We start from the raw sequence: 15,959 nt of genomic DNA on the forward strand, positions 1-15,959 counted from the left end.
ATAAATTCGGCTGGAAGGAGTAGAAAACAATTCAATCTTCAAAAATCTCAGATCCATATTCTTCACCTACACCACTATATGGCAACCTCAATTCGCCTCCGTCGTCTCGGGGCAATCGCTGCCGTAGCCGGCGGAGCATACACAATTCTCTGGCAACCTGCATTCTCATCAAATGACTCATCCACTACTACCGCACTCGACAATTTTCGTCGCAAAATAGCTGATCCTTTGGCTGTCGTTCCGCCACGTGTCGCACAGGAAGCGGCTTTGATTGGTTCCAGTTTGGCTAATCCACTTGATGTGCTTGTTGTTGGTGGCGGCGCTACGGGATGCGGTGTAGCACTTGATGCTGCGACACGTGGACTTAGAGTTGGATTGATTGAACGAGATGATTTTGCATCTGGTACTTCTTCAAGGTCTACTAAACTAATTCATGGAGGTTAGTCATTGTTGTTACCTATTGTATTGGGTTAATTTAAATACAGTGTTTGTTCTGATTGTTACTTAAATTTTACTGTATCATAGATTCATATCTCCATTGTTGTGTACATTTTGCGTAACTGCTTATTTCGTGTGATCGCGTCTTTACCTTATTTTTTGGGAAAATTAAGCTTTATGTCTACTGGGAGAAGATATTTACGCCACTTAAGCACATTTTTGTGTATAAACACCTTTTAAATATAGTGTTTGTTTTGATAGTGACAACTTATTTGCCTTTTTTTTTCTTCTTCTTTTGTCTTTACTTATCACTCCCTCTGTCCCAATTTATACGACACACTTTCATTTTTAGTCGGTCCAAAAAGATGACACATTTCTTTATTTGATAACAATTTAACTTTATATTTTACCTTTACGCTTAACGAGATAAATTATAACCACACAAATATCTTTTTTGCCACGTAGCCTATATTATGTAGGGAAAATTAAGCTCTATGTCTACTGGGAGAAAATATTTACACCACGTGGCCCATATTATGAGTTTGTTACCTGGTTTAGCCCATTTTTTGTGTATAAACACCCCTTTTATACCCTATTAGCCCATACTTATATACAAGGTTGATACATTATGTATAATGGCCCCTTCCCCCCGCCCGGGTATAATGTCGTATAATATTGTATATTGGGCTACATGGCGTAATATTTTATGTTGGGCTGTATATTTTTGAAAATTTCCTTCTTTAAGGTTGTTTGGATCATTGGATGGTTGTTACCTTTTGTATTGTGTTGTGTTGTTAGTTTAAAATACAATGTTAATTTTGATTGTTACTTTAAGGTTGTTTGGATCATTGGATGGTTGTTACCTTTTGTATTGTATTGTGTTGTTAGTTTAAATACAATGTTAAGTTTGATTGTATTGTATCTCCATTGTTATAAGTACATTTTGTGTAACCTACCTATTCGGCGTGATCGCCTCATTACCTTTTTTTTCCCGCATTTTGTCTTTACTTATTATTTAATAATCCGATTTTGTGCTTTGCCCTACCTTTTGTATTGTATTTTATTGTATTGTGTTGTGTTGTTAGTTTAAATACAGTGTTTGTTCTGATTGTTACTTAAATTTTATTAATGTATCGTATCTCCATCACTATGTACATTTTGCGTAATGACGGATTCGGTGTGATCGCGTCGTTACATTATTTTTGTTTCTCATTTTGTCTTTACTTATTACTCCGTCCGTCCATTTTTACTTGTCTATGTTTGACTTGGCACACCCCTTAAGTAGTAAAAAATAAATATCAGCCCTAATTATTATAAATCATCTAAATAATTGAAATCAATCAAAACATACTTCGAATGTTGTGCAACCCCTGACAATTCCTTGAAGTTTCCAAGTCAATAATTAATAATAAGGGTAAAATAGGTATGGAATGGTAAAGTATCTCTTGGTTTTCCAAACTTGGCAAATAAAAGTGGACATCTATTTTTAGTATACTGAACAAGTAAAAATGGACGACAACAACAACAAACCCAATGTGATCCCACAAGTGGGGTCTGGGAAGGTTACGAGGTAGCTAAGAGTTGTTGATTTTATCCTTTACCCTACCTTTTTATATGAGCTCTACCCCATACCCTACTTTTCTTGTAGGTTAATTCTTTAATTTGCTGATGTTTGACATTATGTAACAACGGGAAACGATACAATCTGTCCAAACGTTATATTCATCAAAACAATATAACACGATACAATATAATACGAGACATTATGAAATGATATGTAACAACCATCCGAACAAGAGTGTAAAACTTTCATCAGTTTTGGTATGTACACGCATACATTCACGAGATAGTTTTCCAGGTATTTGATATACTAGGCTTAAGTTAATTCAATGACGTTACGGTGACATATTGAATTTAAACGAGGATAACAGTCAGCGTAAAATAGTCAAATTATGATGTATCCTCTTATGGATATAGAGGACATGTAGTTGATTCGAACTGAATTGTGATTGAGGTGCAGTTAATGATTGATATGAGCTTTTATTGGAATTTTGGCTGACGCATCGTAATTTTTTATTAGGTAATAAATAAAAGTGGATTCAAGCTTACGGATGAGGTAACACTTTGACACTTTTAAAAAAATGAAAAGTGACGTCCACAGATTAAAATGAGGATAAAAGCTAGTTTTTTTGTTATTTGAATTTTTTAAAAAGAGAAGTAGGGTACAAATTTTCTTTTTGATCATAAGATAGATATTTAAAAGAATTGAAGACTGTCGAGCATCATTTTCCCTTTTATGAAAGTGACACAATTTCAGGACAGCCTAATATAATAAATGGAACTTTAAAATCGGGGATCTTGTAGTATCATTTATAATAGGCAAGCAGCATTAGTTTTGGGACACTATATTTATGCAGTGTGGTACCCTATATATGGTTGTTTGGGACATCTTGAAATTGATTTAATGTGGTTTACGAAAATTTTCCTTGAGAATAATATTGCCTATGTTTCTAAACTCTGGGAGCTATTCTTGAGGGGGAGGGGTCTTGATATGTGGAACATTGTTACTTGAGGCATCTATTGTTGTGTGACTGAGTTCGCAATGTCAAGGCAAATTTGGATTGAAAAGAAAGGCTTTTGAGATGATGATCACAATTCACAGTAATATCCAACTTAAAATTCTTTGTGATGTCGAATTTGGAGATTGGATACCCATCTATCTCTCATCAGACAGGATACATGAGAAAGGATTAGGAAGCTTCTCTTATCATTTGAGAATCTCAATAGGAGAAGTACTAAATTCATCAATTTAGTATGCTCAATAGTTACTTGCCTGCAGTAATTTCTTAATATTTTATCGAAGTGATTATGCCTCCAATTTCTTCCCTGGGGAATAATCTTGATGTTTTCAGCTCCTTGCATATATATTATCAAAATCGAAGTCATTAGCCTTTATTTATAAGTCAATATTTTATCAATATCATACCAAGGTGGTGTCAGAAATGTGTTTAGAGTATGTAACTGGATCAACCACAATCATCTATAAAACTATTGAATCATATAGAAAACTATTGAAACCATACAGTATACACAAGGACATTTTCTCTTTTAAAAATCAACTATGTTGCAATCCCTTACAAATTGGGGATGACTGTTTCAGTCATCAGTATCTACCGGGGAAAAGTAGATGAATGAAACAAAAAAGGCCTTTTTATACTTCTTACACCCTTCTCGGGTTCTGGATCAAACTCCTTCTCCTCATTTCAAATTGCCCAGTAAAGGCACAGTGGCGTGGTTTCTGCGAACTGCACGTAGTGATTGCCTCTCAGTTCATTCTAGATGGCACCTAGGTGATATTAAACATTGTACAAACAATTCAAAGCTGAGTATTGAACCTGCTCTGAGTTAGGAGATGATTTGCATCTTCACTGTGGTCCTTTTACATAAATAATACCAGCACCTCAATGCATCTTCTCTTTCTGAAGTAATATGCTGTCAGTATTGCCTCCTTTTCTTCAGACCAGGTAAGCAAGTTATTTTCTTCGGATGGGTACGACTCTTTCTTCTGTAGCTCTTTCTTATCTCCACTTTCAGATATCTCCAAGTAATAAGTTATCAAACATGAAATTGACTAGAGAGAACAGTCTAAGCGATGAGGACCCTCCACCTCTTAGCATAATGTTGGAGGTCAAGTCACGTAAGGAATAAATTGGAAGGGTCACTTTTGGCTCCTCGGTAGGGGGTATGGGACAAGGGGTTTACCATAAATTATAATAGATTTTTCCATTCGCTCCTTCCCCTGTTCCGTTCACCACTTCACCCTATCTCCCCATTAATCCTTATTGGTTATTCGTAGACTTTATTTAGGAAGTCCTCTCGTTCCAAATTCTCTACGTCTCTTTTGCAAGTAATATCTCAACTGATATTATCTCTTCGTCCTAAAATAGTCCGCCAGTGTAACCTCTTTGTCGTTCGCATGCCAAACACATATGGCAATGGTTCTTCCCGCATTCTTTTCTGCAGCACATGTTCTTCCAAGAGTGTAACTTTTGAGTTTTGACCATTACTAAGAATGCATCGATTTGCTTAGAGATCGAGAATCTGTTTATTTCTTCATTAAAACCCCTTCACATGCTCATGGACAAATCCAACTACTACTTCAATAATCCATATCATATCCCTAAACTCCCCTCATAAATAGGAACCTAGTATCTTTCGCCAATCTATTAGTTGGAGTTTTCTTTTCCCTCCTTTTTTGAAACTGAAACATGTTTTAAAAAATAATACACGCCCAGTTTTCTTTTCCCTCCTTTTCTTTCTATGGAAAGTCTCTCATCATCTTCTCCAACCTTTGTAGAACCGTCAAAGGCATCCAGTACATAGACATATAATATGTTGGAATGTTAGATACTGTAGAATTCAACATCTTAATCTTCTGCTGGACAAATATTACCCCTCTACTAAGAACTTTTGTTTCTCCTGAATTTTTCGATTAAGGTCGCCATAGGTGGTTATCTTGGTTTTCGCTGAAGTGGTAGTCCCAAATAAAATTTATGCAATGTATCAACCTTACATCCAGAATTCAATGCCAGACGTTGGATAATCTAAGTTCATCGCTAACAACAATTCAAACCATTATACATAATCTTGACGAAGCCCGAACCGTATCAGAGCTTTAAAGAGGTATCAACTCTATGTAGAATATGACCAGAAATTAGAATGTTATCTGCAAACAATAATTGGGATATCATCATTCTTCCATTTCTTTCTCAACTACCCTTGAACCCTTAAAAAATCCCCTTTGTATGAGTCTACTGAATGCCTCTCTTACGAAAAGAAACAGTATCAAGACAAAGGGTCTCCTGTTATTCCCCTTGAGCTACTAAATAACTCCCATGGAGTACCATTTGGTAAGTTAAGAGACTTTCATGGTACCGAATGAAATATTTCACCATGGATGGTGCCTTAGCCATGCTCTCCCTCTTTGTTCAATCTCCATTCTCCCAAACATCGGGAGTAGGAACTTTTAGATTCCATGATCCGTTACGTGATATTCAAGTTTCTCGACAATCCCTACTCTCTGCTTCTTAGTTTTAAATCCACTGGTTTATTTGCTATCAGTAATGCGTCAAGGATTTCTCTTCTTTCTTCAAAGGCATTCTGAAATGTGGATACAGGATTATCTATCATCTTTAAGTCTCTTTGCTAATATGTCCTCTTTTACTTTGTATATACTCCAGAACAAGCTAATAGGCCAAAAACTCCGACAAATCCTTAGCTCTGGCTTCTCTTCGGGATAGGTACAGTGAAGGAAGAGTTAAGACTCTTTTCAATTGACACTGGTTGTTTTAAAATGCTTCAAACATTTATCTCAGGCTCAGGACGATGTCCGTAAAACCATTTGCAATAGGTATTTTTGTCTCCATTGCAACTTTTCATTAGCCCATTAGCCCTTTAGAACTTCTAACGCTTCCAAAATAATAGGTCTGCATCTTGACCAGGGAATTTGGAAAAGGCAAAGGAAAGGCTAGTCAGTTAAGATTCTCTCACCAAATTATGTTTTTTTGTCCTCTATCAGACCATTGAGTTTTGAATGGTATAGCAAGCAATAGCCGTACAGGTTAAGTTGTTATTCTTTGTGCTACCTTAATCGTTAGTGGTTCAGAATGGATTTCACTTGACTCTGCACTGAGAAATTTTGGAGGGTCCTTTTGATTTCTCCATTGAGGCATCTCTGAATTAGTAGTTAGATATTTGCATGAAGCTTTCTTTTATTTGTCATAGTTATCTTCTTTTATCTAGGGTATGCAAACTGCTTATACTAAGAACCCATGTTTCAGGAGTTCGCTATTTGGAGAAAGCAGTTTTCAACTTAGATTACGGGCAATTAAAGCTAGTTTTCCATGCCCTCGAGGAGCGTAAACAGGTCATTGACAATGCTCCGCACCTTTGTCATGCTTTACCATGCATGACTCCTTGTTTTGATTGGTTTGACGCGATCTACTACTGGGCCGGCCTGAAAATGTATGATTTGGTCGCAGGGCGACACCTACTGCATTTGTCTAGGTATTATTCTGCACAAGAGTCTGTCGAATTGTTTCCTACCCTAGCACGAAATGGTAAAGAAAAAACTCTGAAGGGAACTGTGGTATATTATGATGGTCAAATGAACGACTCGCGGCTCAATGTTGCATTAGCATGCTCTGCTGCTTTGGCTGGTGCAGCTGTGCTTAACCATGCAGAAGTTGTAACCCTTCTCAAAGATGAGGGTGATGGTAGAATAATTGGTGCACGTATTCGGAACAACTTGTCAGGTACTTCATGAATTTTATTTGGAAGTTGTTTTCCTACTCAGTTCACTGGTTAAAGTTAGCTTGTAATCCTGTGTGAACCATTAAGGTTGATAAGTAAACTATATTTTCAATATCTGGATTTAAATATGTATATACACGTTTGAACAAGTTAGGTGCCGACACTTCAGCTTCCCATTTCCTTGGACCTAGACTGAATTTGTAGTCAAACATAGCAGAAAACTAGTTAAGAAGACAAAAAGGGGAGTGAATAGAAAAGATATCATGGGTGGTATTACTTGTCCCTAGAACACTACCAGAAAACTAGTTAAGAAGACAAAAAGGGGAGTGAATAGAAAAGATATCATGGGTGGTATTACTTGTCCCTAGAACACTACCAATCCCATTATATATCTCAATATAAGTCCCTGTTCAATTTTTAGACGATTAGAGATGCTTTTAGTACAATATATTAATTTGACCTTTAATGTTTTCTCCTTTTGTTCGTATGTTGCTCATCCGTCTCAAAGTCTCACTCTAGGTTAATTTACAGGAAAGGAGTTTGATGCATATGCAAAAGTTGTTGTTAACGCTGCTGGGCCCTTCTGTGATTCTGTACGAAAGTTGGCTGATAAAGATGCAAAACCCATGATCTGTCCCAGTAGTGGTGTACATGTTGTACTTCCTGATTACTATTCTCCAGATGGAATGGGCTTGATTGTCCCTAAAACTAAGGATGGTCGAGTGGTCTTTATGCTTCCATGGTTGGGTAGAACAGTAGCTGGCACTACTGATTCCAACACCAGCATAACAATGCTGCCAGAACCTCATGAGGATGAGATCGAATTCATTTTGGATGCCATCTCTGATTATCTTAATGTTAAGGTGTGTTGATTTCAGTGATGTGGTATCGATCCTGATCTTCCTTTTGTTCTCTTAATATCATAGAGTGCCTCTAATCTAAATGTTGTAAGTCAATGAATTTATATAATTATTATTCTTCATTGGGAATCCGGAACATAGGTTTACACTGTGACCGCCGTTTTGGCTTATTATCAAATTTCAAATGTTAGTTTCCTGATCGGATAGCATAATTGCTCTATCATTTTCACTGAGCTAACTATTATTTCATTATTTCTTTTCATGAATCTTAATTGTACACAATCAATGTAAAGCAGTTGAAATTTCTTAAGCTTTTGGATGTAGCTAAAATTTCTCTAGCTAGTCCAGTAAGTGTCTAGGACATATTCAATATACTATCTTTTGGCCATTTGGTAGCTTATCTACAGGTGATATCTTGGATTACTGAGTAAACAATGAGTTAAGCCAGAGTGATGTGCATTGTATTAAATCCATGAATTGATCATGGAACATTATATATTCCCCAAGGGGTCTAGTATTGCTATCCGACCTGTTTGATGTATATTATGGTAATAGTTTGTGGAAAGATCTTCTTATTATCTAAATTATATTGCAAAAAGAAGTACTTGCCAAATTCATATTTGATAAAACAAATTCAAGTGCTGTTTCATATGTGGGAAAATTGCTAACTCCACAAATATAGTACTGCTGTGGTCAAGCTGTGCGTATGCACATTCAGGGAAGCCATGTTAACTTGCAAATAGTGGATGATGGTTTCTCTTGATGTATTGTTTGATAACAGAACTTCTTCCTGGAAGCTGAGCTTTAAGTCCCTCAGAGTGGTGTTTAGGCCTAGTGAATAATATTCTAATCTGTTAAAAGATTGTGTTTACAAAGTGAGGAGAACTTGGTAACTAATATCAACTCAAGCGGATATAGTAGCCAACAAATTTTGTGAGGACCTCAGAAATCCTAGAGAAAATATTGAGAGAGAGAGGGGCAGAGAAAGGACAAATCAAAGAGAGAAGAGAAAAGAGGACTGTGTCAATAATGTGAATTTAAAAGTCATATAATGAGCTTCTTAGCAGTTGGAATGCTCCATCTTTTTGTTCGTGAGTCATAGGAACTTCACTACTGGGCTTGTTAGTATTTATGTATGTGGTGACCTCTTGATGAGGAGGATATTTTTCCTATGTAAACAGGCATGCTCAATACTTGAATCTAAATATCTTAGTAGCTTATGGATTTTTTCCTCGGTTTGAGCTTATTGTTTCAGTAAGCAGAGTTGAAGTTGTCAGTACAATGAGCATGTTTTGTCATACACACCAATTGCTAAAAAAGAGCTGTTTTTTCTGTTAAGAGTTTGTAAAGATGGCCAGATGCCGTACTTGAATGTTCGATTTCCCTATTTCCTTTGAAGGCAACCAAAATGTCAGTTTAGACAATTTTTCTTGTATTATGTATCACCTATAGTGTTCAATCTTTCTTATGGAGAATGATGTTAGATTTCAAATATAGGTGCGGCGTGCTGATGTCCTATCTGCTTGGAGTGGTATCCGCCCTCTAGCAGTTGATCCCAAGGCAAAGAGTACGGCGAGCATCTCCAGAGATCATGTTGTCACTGAAGATCATCCTGGTTTGGTAACAATTACTGGTGGAAAATGGACTACGTATAGAAGGTAACTTATAATATCTGAACTACTGGCTGTACTGCTAGCTGTCTTAAGAGATGCGGATCCGTTTCAAAATGGAAAAGAGGCCTGTTTGTTTAGAAAGCAGGCCCAAGTTGTTTTTGTAGAGGTGCAGTTCCGTTGAATATGGGAAACTTAGGCTTGTTTGGATTAGCAGACAGCGATGCTGTTTCTGGAAAGCAGCTTCGGCTACTTTTTATAACGAACCAGAGAGGGTACTTTTTGTTCCAAAAACAGTGGGTCAGCCTTTTTTTTGGGTGCCCTCTTTTCAGCTTTTGCAATTTGGAGCATAGTCTTTTTTTTCCCCCCCTTTTAAATCGGAAAATTGGTTTTTTCTTCTTTAGAATATACTACTAGGAGATACGTTTTGTAACATCTAAAGATGTTTAGTCGGTTTCGTAAACTTTTTATAGAATATAATAGTTTCTTGCACCTTCTTGGTGTGAATTGTGAAATCAATGATATCAATTTGATTTTATACGAAAGAATTCACCCATATAATAGCCTCAAAAATGTTTATAGGTATAGTTATTCTCTCTAAACGACAAACCCAATACCATTTCCAAAAAACCTGAATCTGAACACTCAACTGTTTTCTGAAAAAAAGCAAATAAATTGATTTATTGCAAAGCCAAAAAAAAGTTCTAAATCCATACGCAATTTAGAATGGAGCATCCTAATCTCTCTTCAAAGCAGACTGACTAAGCTAGCGGTTTTAGTTTTTCATACTCCCCTTATCATAGGAGCTTTCCTTTAAATGGCTTAACGCATAGATCGATGTGCAAGGTTATGAGGTTAAGTCAATCCAAGATCTGGTTATCTTATGTATGTCCATCTCCTAAATTCTTTTTCTCCTTTATTAAGATTTTAAAGTTTTAACCCATTTCAGCATGGCAGAAGATGCGGTTGATGCGGCTATAAAATCTGGAAAATTGAACCCAGCGAACAAATGCTTGACATACAACCTACAACTTATAGGTGCAGATGGATGGGATCCTGCATCTTTCACGGTACTTGCTCAACAATATGTTCGCATGAAAAGGTCACATGGAGGGAAGATTGTTCCAGGAGCAATGGACACAGCTGCTGCCAAACATCTATCGCATGCATATGGTGCGTTGGCTGAACGAGTGGCTACTATTGCTCAGGTTCCCTTTCTTCTTAGTTCCAATTGTTCCTTTTTTCTTCTAGTTCTTTGGCTATATGTCTTTATACTAACCTTAATGCATTTTATGTTAAGTGCTTCTTAAGGTAGCTCGCACAAAAATAAACATAAATAAGGTGTTCAGCTGAACATGCTTGCTGATTTAGACACTAGTATAAAGTGGTTTTTGCAGTTTCTGGTATCTGTACAGCTTCTTCTTCCTTTTTTTTGCTTATTTATTGTAGATTGCATGAAGATGCTAGGTTTAAGGTTTCTCGGAATCAATAAAGAACTAAGTATTTCTATTGTCATTGAGCGATCCCTACGGGTCTCCAAGCTTTGAATAGAATCAGGGATGTGTCTATTCATGAATTTGGATTTGAGGAGGAATATCTGATCCAATGGACTTCTCTCTGAGACTTGAAATTTGTTAGGAGCATATCAACTTTGAATTAACATACATTCTCAATGTTAACACTTGCATGTGGAGTAGATTTTGATTTTTGATACAAGCTTCCTATGTTATGAAAGAGTCGTAACAGTAACACTCTGGAGTAAGAACTTTTGCTGTTTGAGAATCATGTACTGTCAATAGGTATCAGAACTTGTTGAATAAGATGCATGTTAAATGCAAGATTGTCGATTGAACATGCTGGCTTTAAAACCGTTCTCCATAATGTATCAAGCAGATTTTGAAAATACTTGGGAAAATGTACGCGAATTCACAGCCCCTCAATATGATTTCAGGATCTTCCCAAGGCGTTTGTCATGGAAGATGTTTAATAACCTTGCAAAAATAGTTTCCTGAGAACTTGGTTCATTTAAGTTGTTCCAAGAAATTATTGCAATTTTTTTTCAAAAAACTGTTTTCTGCTTTGAGTGCTTACCTTTCAACAAAAACAAAAAAGAAAAAAGAAAAAGTATAACGTGGTTTGAGTGTCTTTCAAAGAAAAGTTTCTTTTAAAGAACTTTTTCCTTTTTGCACAATTTTTTGCCAAAAGAGTTTTTTCTAAGTACTTTATCCTAAAGTTGTTCAATCGGCTCCTTTATGCTCTACTTCAAAGTCACTCAGTGAAGAAGCTATTTTTCTGGCATTTCATGTCTACTTCTATGAGATTCTAGCTTAATTTGATTGATCTCAATTATAGAACGAAAATCTGGGAAAACGATTGGCTCATGGATACCCTTTCTTGGAAGCTGAGGTTGCATACTGTGCTCGGGAAGAGTACTGTGAATCCGCTGTAGATTTTGTAGCTAGAAGATGTCGTCTAGCCTTCCTTGACACTGATGCTGCACAGCGAGCACTGCCACGAATAATAGAGATACTGGCTGCAGAGCACAAATGGGACAAGTCTAGGCAGAAACAAGAATTGCAGAAGGGAAAAGAGTTTTTAAAAACTTTCAAGTCATCAAAAAATGCACATTTCCATGATGGGAAGCACTAGTAAGTCATTTCTATCATATTATGAAACATGTTTTTATAGAGTGGTGTATCCTGTTTCTGACATTTACCTGATCATTGTTCTAGGTTCATTAATATTTTTGTCACTCGTCAGGCAACTGTTATGACGAGTGACAAAAATATTATACATCCCTTTTTTCCTGTATGCATTTTATGTGGCTTAAAGCTGCAGAATGACTTATTTTGTCAAAACTTGTAAGTTCCGTAGTAACAGTTCATTTTTGCTTCTGGTCAGTTGCCTATAACAACCACCTATGAGATCATTTCTCGCGATTTTATAGTTATTGGATTGTGTCTAGGGCGGGAATTTGGCCCCTCTGATGTAATAATTTCTAATCTGATCAAACATAGATTAATGTTATTTCTGCCGACCCAAACAAAGTTTGGGACTGAGCCATAGTTGTTCTTCTTGTTCCTCTCTGTTACTCCATGGTCCTTAACTTTCATGCATACGAAGGGAACTCCAATATTGTTTATTCATTTGTTTACGCATGGGAGTTTCTCTCCATCCTTTTTACTTTTCTTTCTTTCTTTTGGAATGGTGCACTGTTCATGAATGTGACCATGTGTGGGGAAGTCAAATGGAAGTAGTTCCATTTATAGCTTAAAATACGTAACAAGCTTATAAAATTGATTCAACTTGGATACATAAATTGATTCAATTTTTTATTTTTTTTTAATTTTCCAGGATAAGAGTCCTGGGGTGTTGTATATCATTTTATGCAAACACAATTGATTCAACTTGAATACATAGTATCAGAAAAACTACCCTAGTTTGCATTAGCACACTAGTTAAAATCAGAGAACAACATGCTCAACCACCCTAGCTCGTCACAACAGTTCATTTAGAGAATATTTTGAACAAATCCAGTTACATAGCATACGCATGAATGAATATCAAACCACACAGATCCTTCCCATCTCATAGAAGAACTAAATTTCTGCTCAAAAAAATAAAAGACAGTAAGCTAAGTCTTCTGCTCAAAAAAAAATAAAAGATAGTAAGTCACTAAAAGTCCATCCCCTTGTGAACTGGTCATACCACCCCGTCTTATTTTGATAATATCTCCCACAAGGAGCTGGTGGTTGTCCTTGTAGGGGATCCATCCATGCAGCACCAGGGGGTCACCACCAAACAGAGTCAGTCCTTCATTCATAGGTTCGATTTCAGCTTCAGGATCTTCCAGATGAAAAACCTGTTCCCCTTCCAGATTAGGCAACAGGGTCAGCGACTCATCTCTCCTTGCTGTTACAATAAACAGTGGGCCCTCCATGTCCTCTACAGTCAACCTCTTTTCAAATAAGAGGGTGTAGCTGCCAAAAAGAAAACATAGTTTCAGTCAGTGTTTTAAAAGATTGGAGATAAGAAAAAAAAAATGCTTTTACACTACATCAGCCCTCGCGGCGCGTAAGCCCAAGCGACGGGCGTAAGCCCCATGAGTATTTAATTTTTAGTATTGCATAAAATGATATAATTACAATAAATATTTTAAATAGGAAATTACATAAAAAAAAAAAACTATATATATATATATATATGTATGCTTGATCCTCACAATAAAACTAAATTTATATGAGGTCCTAAGTATAGACACATGTACAAAATATTTAGTGTTGCCTTTTTTATTTTTCATACTTGTTGTCTATTACTTCATATAGTAACATTAGTAATTATATTAGTGAGGATTAATTCAAGTCAATAAGATAGTAGCCATGTCTTTTAAAGACATTACCTAGGATGTCATTGTAAAAACTTTGTTTAATAATATGAAAATTTGAGTAATTTAATTCAAAGTTTTGAAATATTGCTCTTAAAACAAAGATAAGTGTTTTTTCTTTCTTTTGTTATATATAATTTGTACTTCTTTTTACAATCTTCAATATTATCCAAAAGAAACTTAAACCATACAATTCATCGGTAAAAGTTTGGGGGCCTAAAGCAAAAGCTTTACTAGCCTCACCTTCTAGTCACCCCTGCTTATGACTTGTAATTATATATAACATAATTTTACAAGTATAAACAATACAATGAAATAAAATCTATTATGGAATACAAATCAACTCTAATATCTTAACTTTCAAACAATGAAAAAATCACAATTTCTCAAAATATTACTATCATACTGTTAATTTTATCTCAATAAACTTTATCAGTATTATAATTAAAACGTAGTTCCTTTATGAATATAATTAATTACTTTCAAATAGCGAAATAATAAATATGATAATTTTGATACATAAGGACAAAAGACCAATGACAAGTGAAAATGTACAAATCGGCTATGTATTTTTAAAAGATATATTAAGTGATATTCACCCTCACGATGTTCTCAAATAGTAAATATGTAATACTACGATTTGTTATTTGAGTTACACCCAATATTCTTATTTATGTAGATGAAAAAATATTAAGTATCATTCATTTGTTAAAGAATTATGAGGGTCAACGATTATAATTAATGAATTTAATATATAATTTGTATAAGAATTGTTAGCGAGCCCCGAGCACAGCGTTGCGCGCGTTTGTGCGGTAGACAAGTGTGCGTTTAGTGGCGTAAGACTCACAGAACCTAAGCCCCGCACGCGAGTCCCGTGTTTGGCTGCAGCACTCGCCCCCAAGGCGAGCTCCCCTGCTACCCCGAAACCGCCTTTTAAAACACCTATTTTTTCGCTAATAAACAAATTTTGACCAGAGAAAAAAAGAGGCAAAAAGAAATTTCCTCATTAGCACACGCATTAGCACAGCAGAGAGGGAGTTAGCAGAAGCCCATCCATTCCTATTTCCACATGAAGTTAGTAGTTTGGAATATTAGAGGATTGAATAAAGTTCATAAGCAAAAGGAACTTAAAAAGTTTATCCATAATAATAACGTTTAGTTTGATAGCAGTAGTGGAGCACAAAGTTTCAGAACAGCATGTCAGACCTATCATTCAAAAGAAAGCAGGACAGTGGCAATGGTGTGCCAACTATCTAGCTGGTGAAAGAGGCAGAATTATAGTTCTTTGGGACCATACTCAGATAAACTTCAGCCCACTGGTTATGCATAATCAATTTATCCATGGGAGAATACAAGTTAGTAACATCGGCTTTGACTGTGATTTTACAGCTGTGTATGGACTCCATACCGTACAAGACGGATCCAATTTATGCCTAGAACTTAGGAACTTAACAGCTACTACTCAGTTGCCTTGGGTGATCATAGGAGATTTTAATACAATCTTAGAAGTGGAGGAACTTAGGAACAATTGTCACTCATTCAACCAATTACTCCACTCGAAGTTCAAGAAGCAACTAAAGGATTTTGAGTGTGTTTACTACCGTTGCTTTTGATTTTTTCCGGAAAATTATTTCACTTTATTTCAAAATCAAAGTTTGGCCATGAAAATTCCAAACACAAAGTTGTATTTAGAATTTGGATTTTTTTCCACTCTCACTACATTCAACATGACCAAAAACTATAACCAAACATAACTTCAACTTCAAATAATTCCAAATAAAGTGAAAAAATATTTGGTTTCTATAGCCAAACGCCTACTTAAAGAACGGAACTTAGGAAAAGTAAAGAAGACAAATGAATTAAAGAAGGGAACTTAGGAAAATTAAAGAAGACAATGAATTAAAGAAGGGAACTTAGGAAAATTAAAGAAGACAAATGAATTAAAGAAGGGAACTTAGGAAAATTAAAGAAGACAAATGAATTAAAGAAGGGAACTTAGGAAAACTAAAGAAGACAGCAGAATTAAAGAGCGGAACTTAGGAAGATTAAAGAACTTACTCAAGCACAGTAAGTACAGCAACTTGGTGTTCCAATGCTAGCACCCTAGCCTCCAGTTGCTGGATTCGTTCCCAGGCGCCACCCGCTGGATCATCATCCCTCAATTTGGCCTCTTCGAGAATTGCATTGGCCGCAATTGCATATCGGTCAGGGGTGGTTTTTCTTATCCGTTTAGAAATGGCTTCAGGTCCTCCAAATACTCAATGAGCTTTCCGTAATCATGCCTCAGAGCCCATGGATAGAACTGTTTCAGGAAGCAGTCTTCACGACATCTCACAGCTTTGCTAGCACAGCATC

General features: G+C 36.1%; 1 protein-coding gene across 1 annotated transcript; it reads left to right on the forward strand.

Moving 5' to 3' along the window:
* LOC132059091 (glycerol-3-phosphate dehydrogenase SDP6, mitochondrial) lies at positions 1–11,899 on the forward strand. Its single transcript, XM_059451580.1, has 6 exons — positions 1–439; positions 6,279–6,752; positions 7,282–7,613; positions 9,108–9,268; positions 10,170–10,428; positions 11,573–11,899. The coding sequence occupies exons 1-6, from the start codon at positions 79–81 to the stop codon at positions 11,867–11,869; spliced, it is 1,884 nt and encodes a 627-aa protein (XP_059307563.1). The 5' UTR covers positions 1–78; the 3' UTR covers positions 11,870–11,899.
* The last annotated feature ends 4,060 nt before the right edge of the window (positions 11,900–15,959 follow it).

The sequence above is a fragment of the Lycium ferocissimum genome, chromosome 6, assembly GCF_029784015.1.
Source record: "Lycium ferocissimum isolate CSIRO_LF1 chromosome 6, AGI_CSIRO_Lferr_CH_V1, whole genome shotgun sequence".
NCBI classification, from domain to species: Eukaryota; Viridiplantae; Streptophyta; class Magnoliopsida; order Solanales; family Solanaceae; genus Lycium; species Lycium ferocissimum.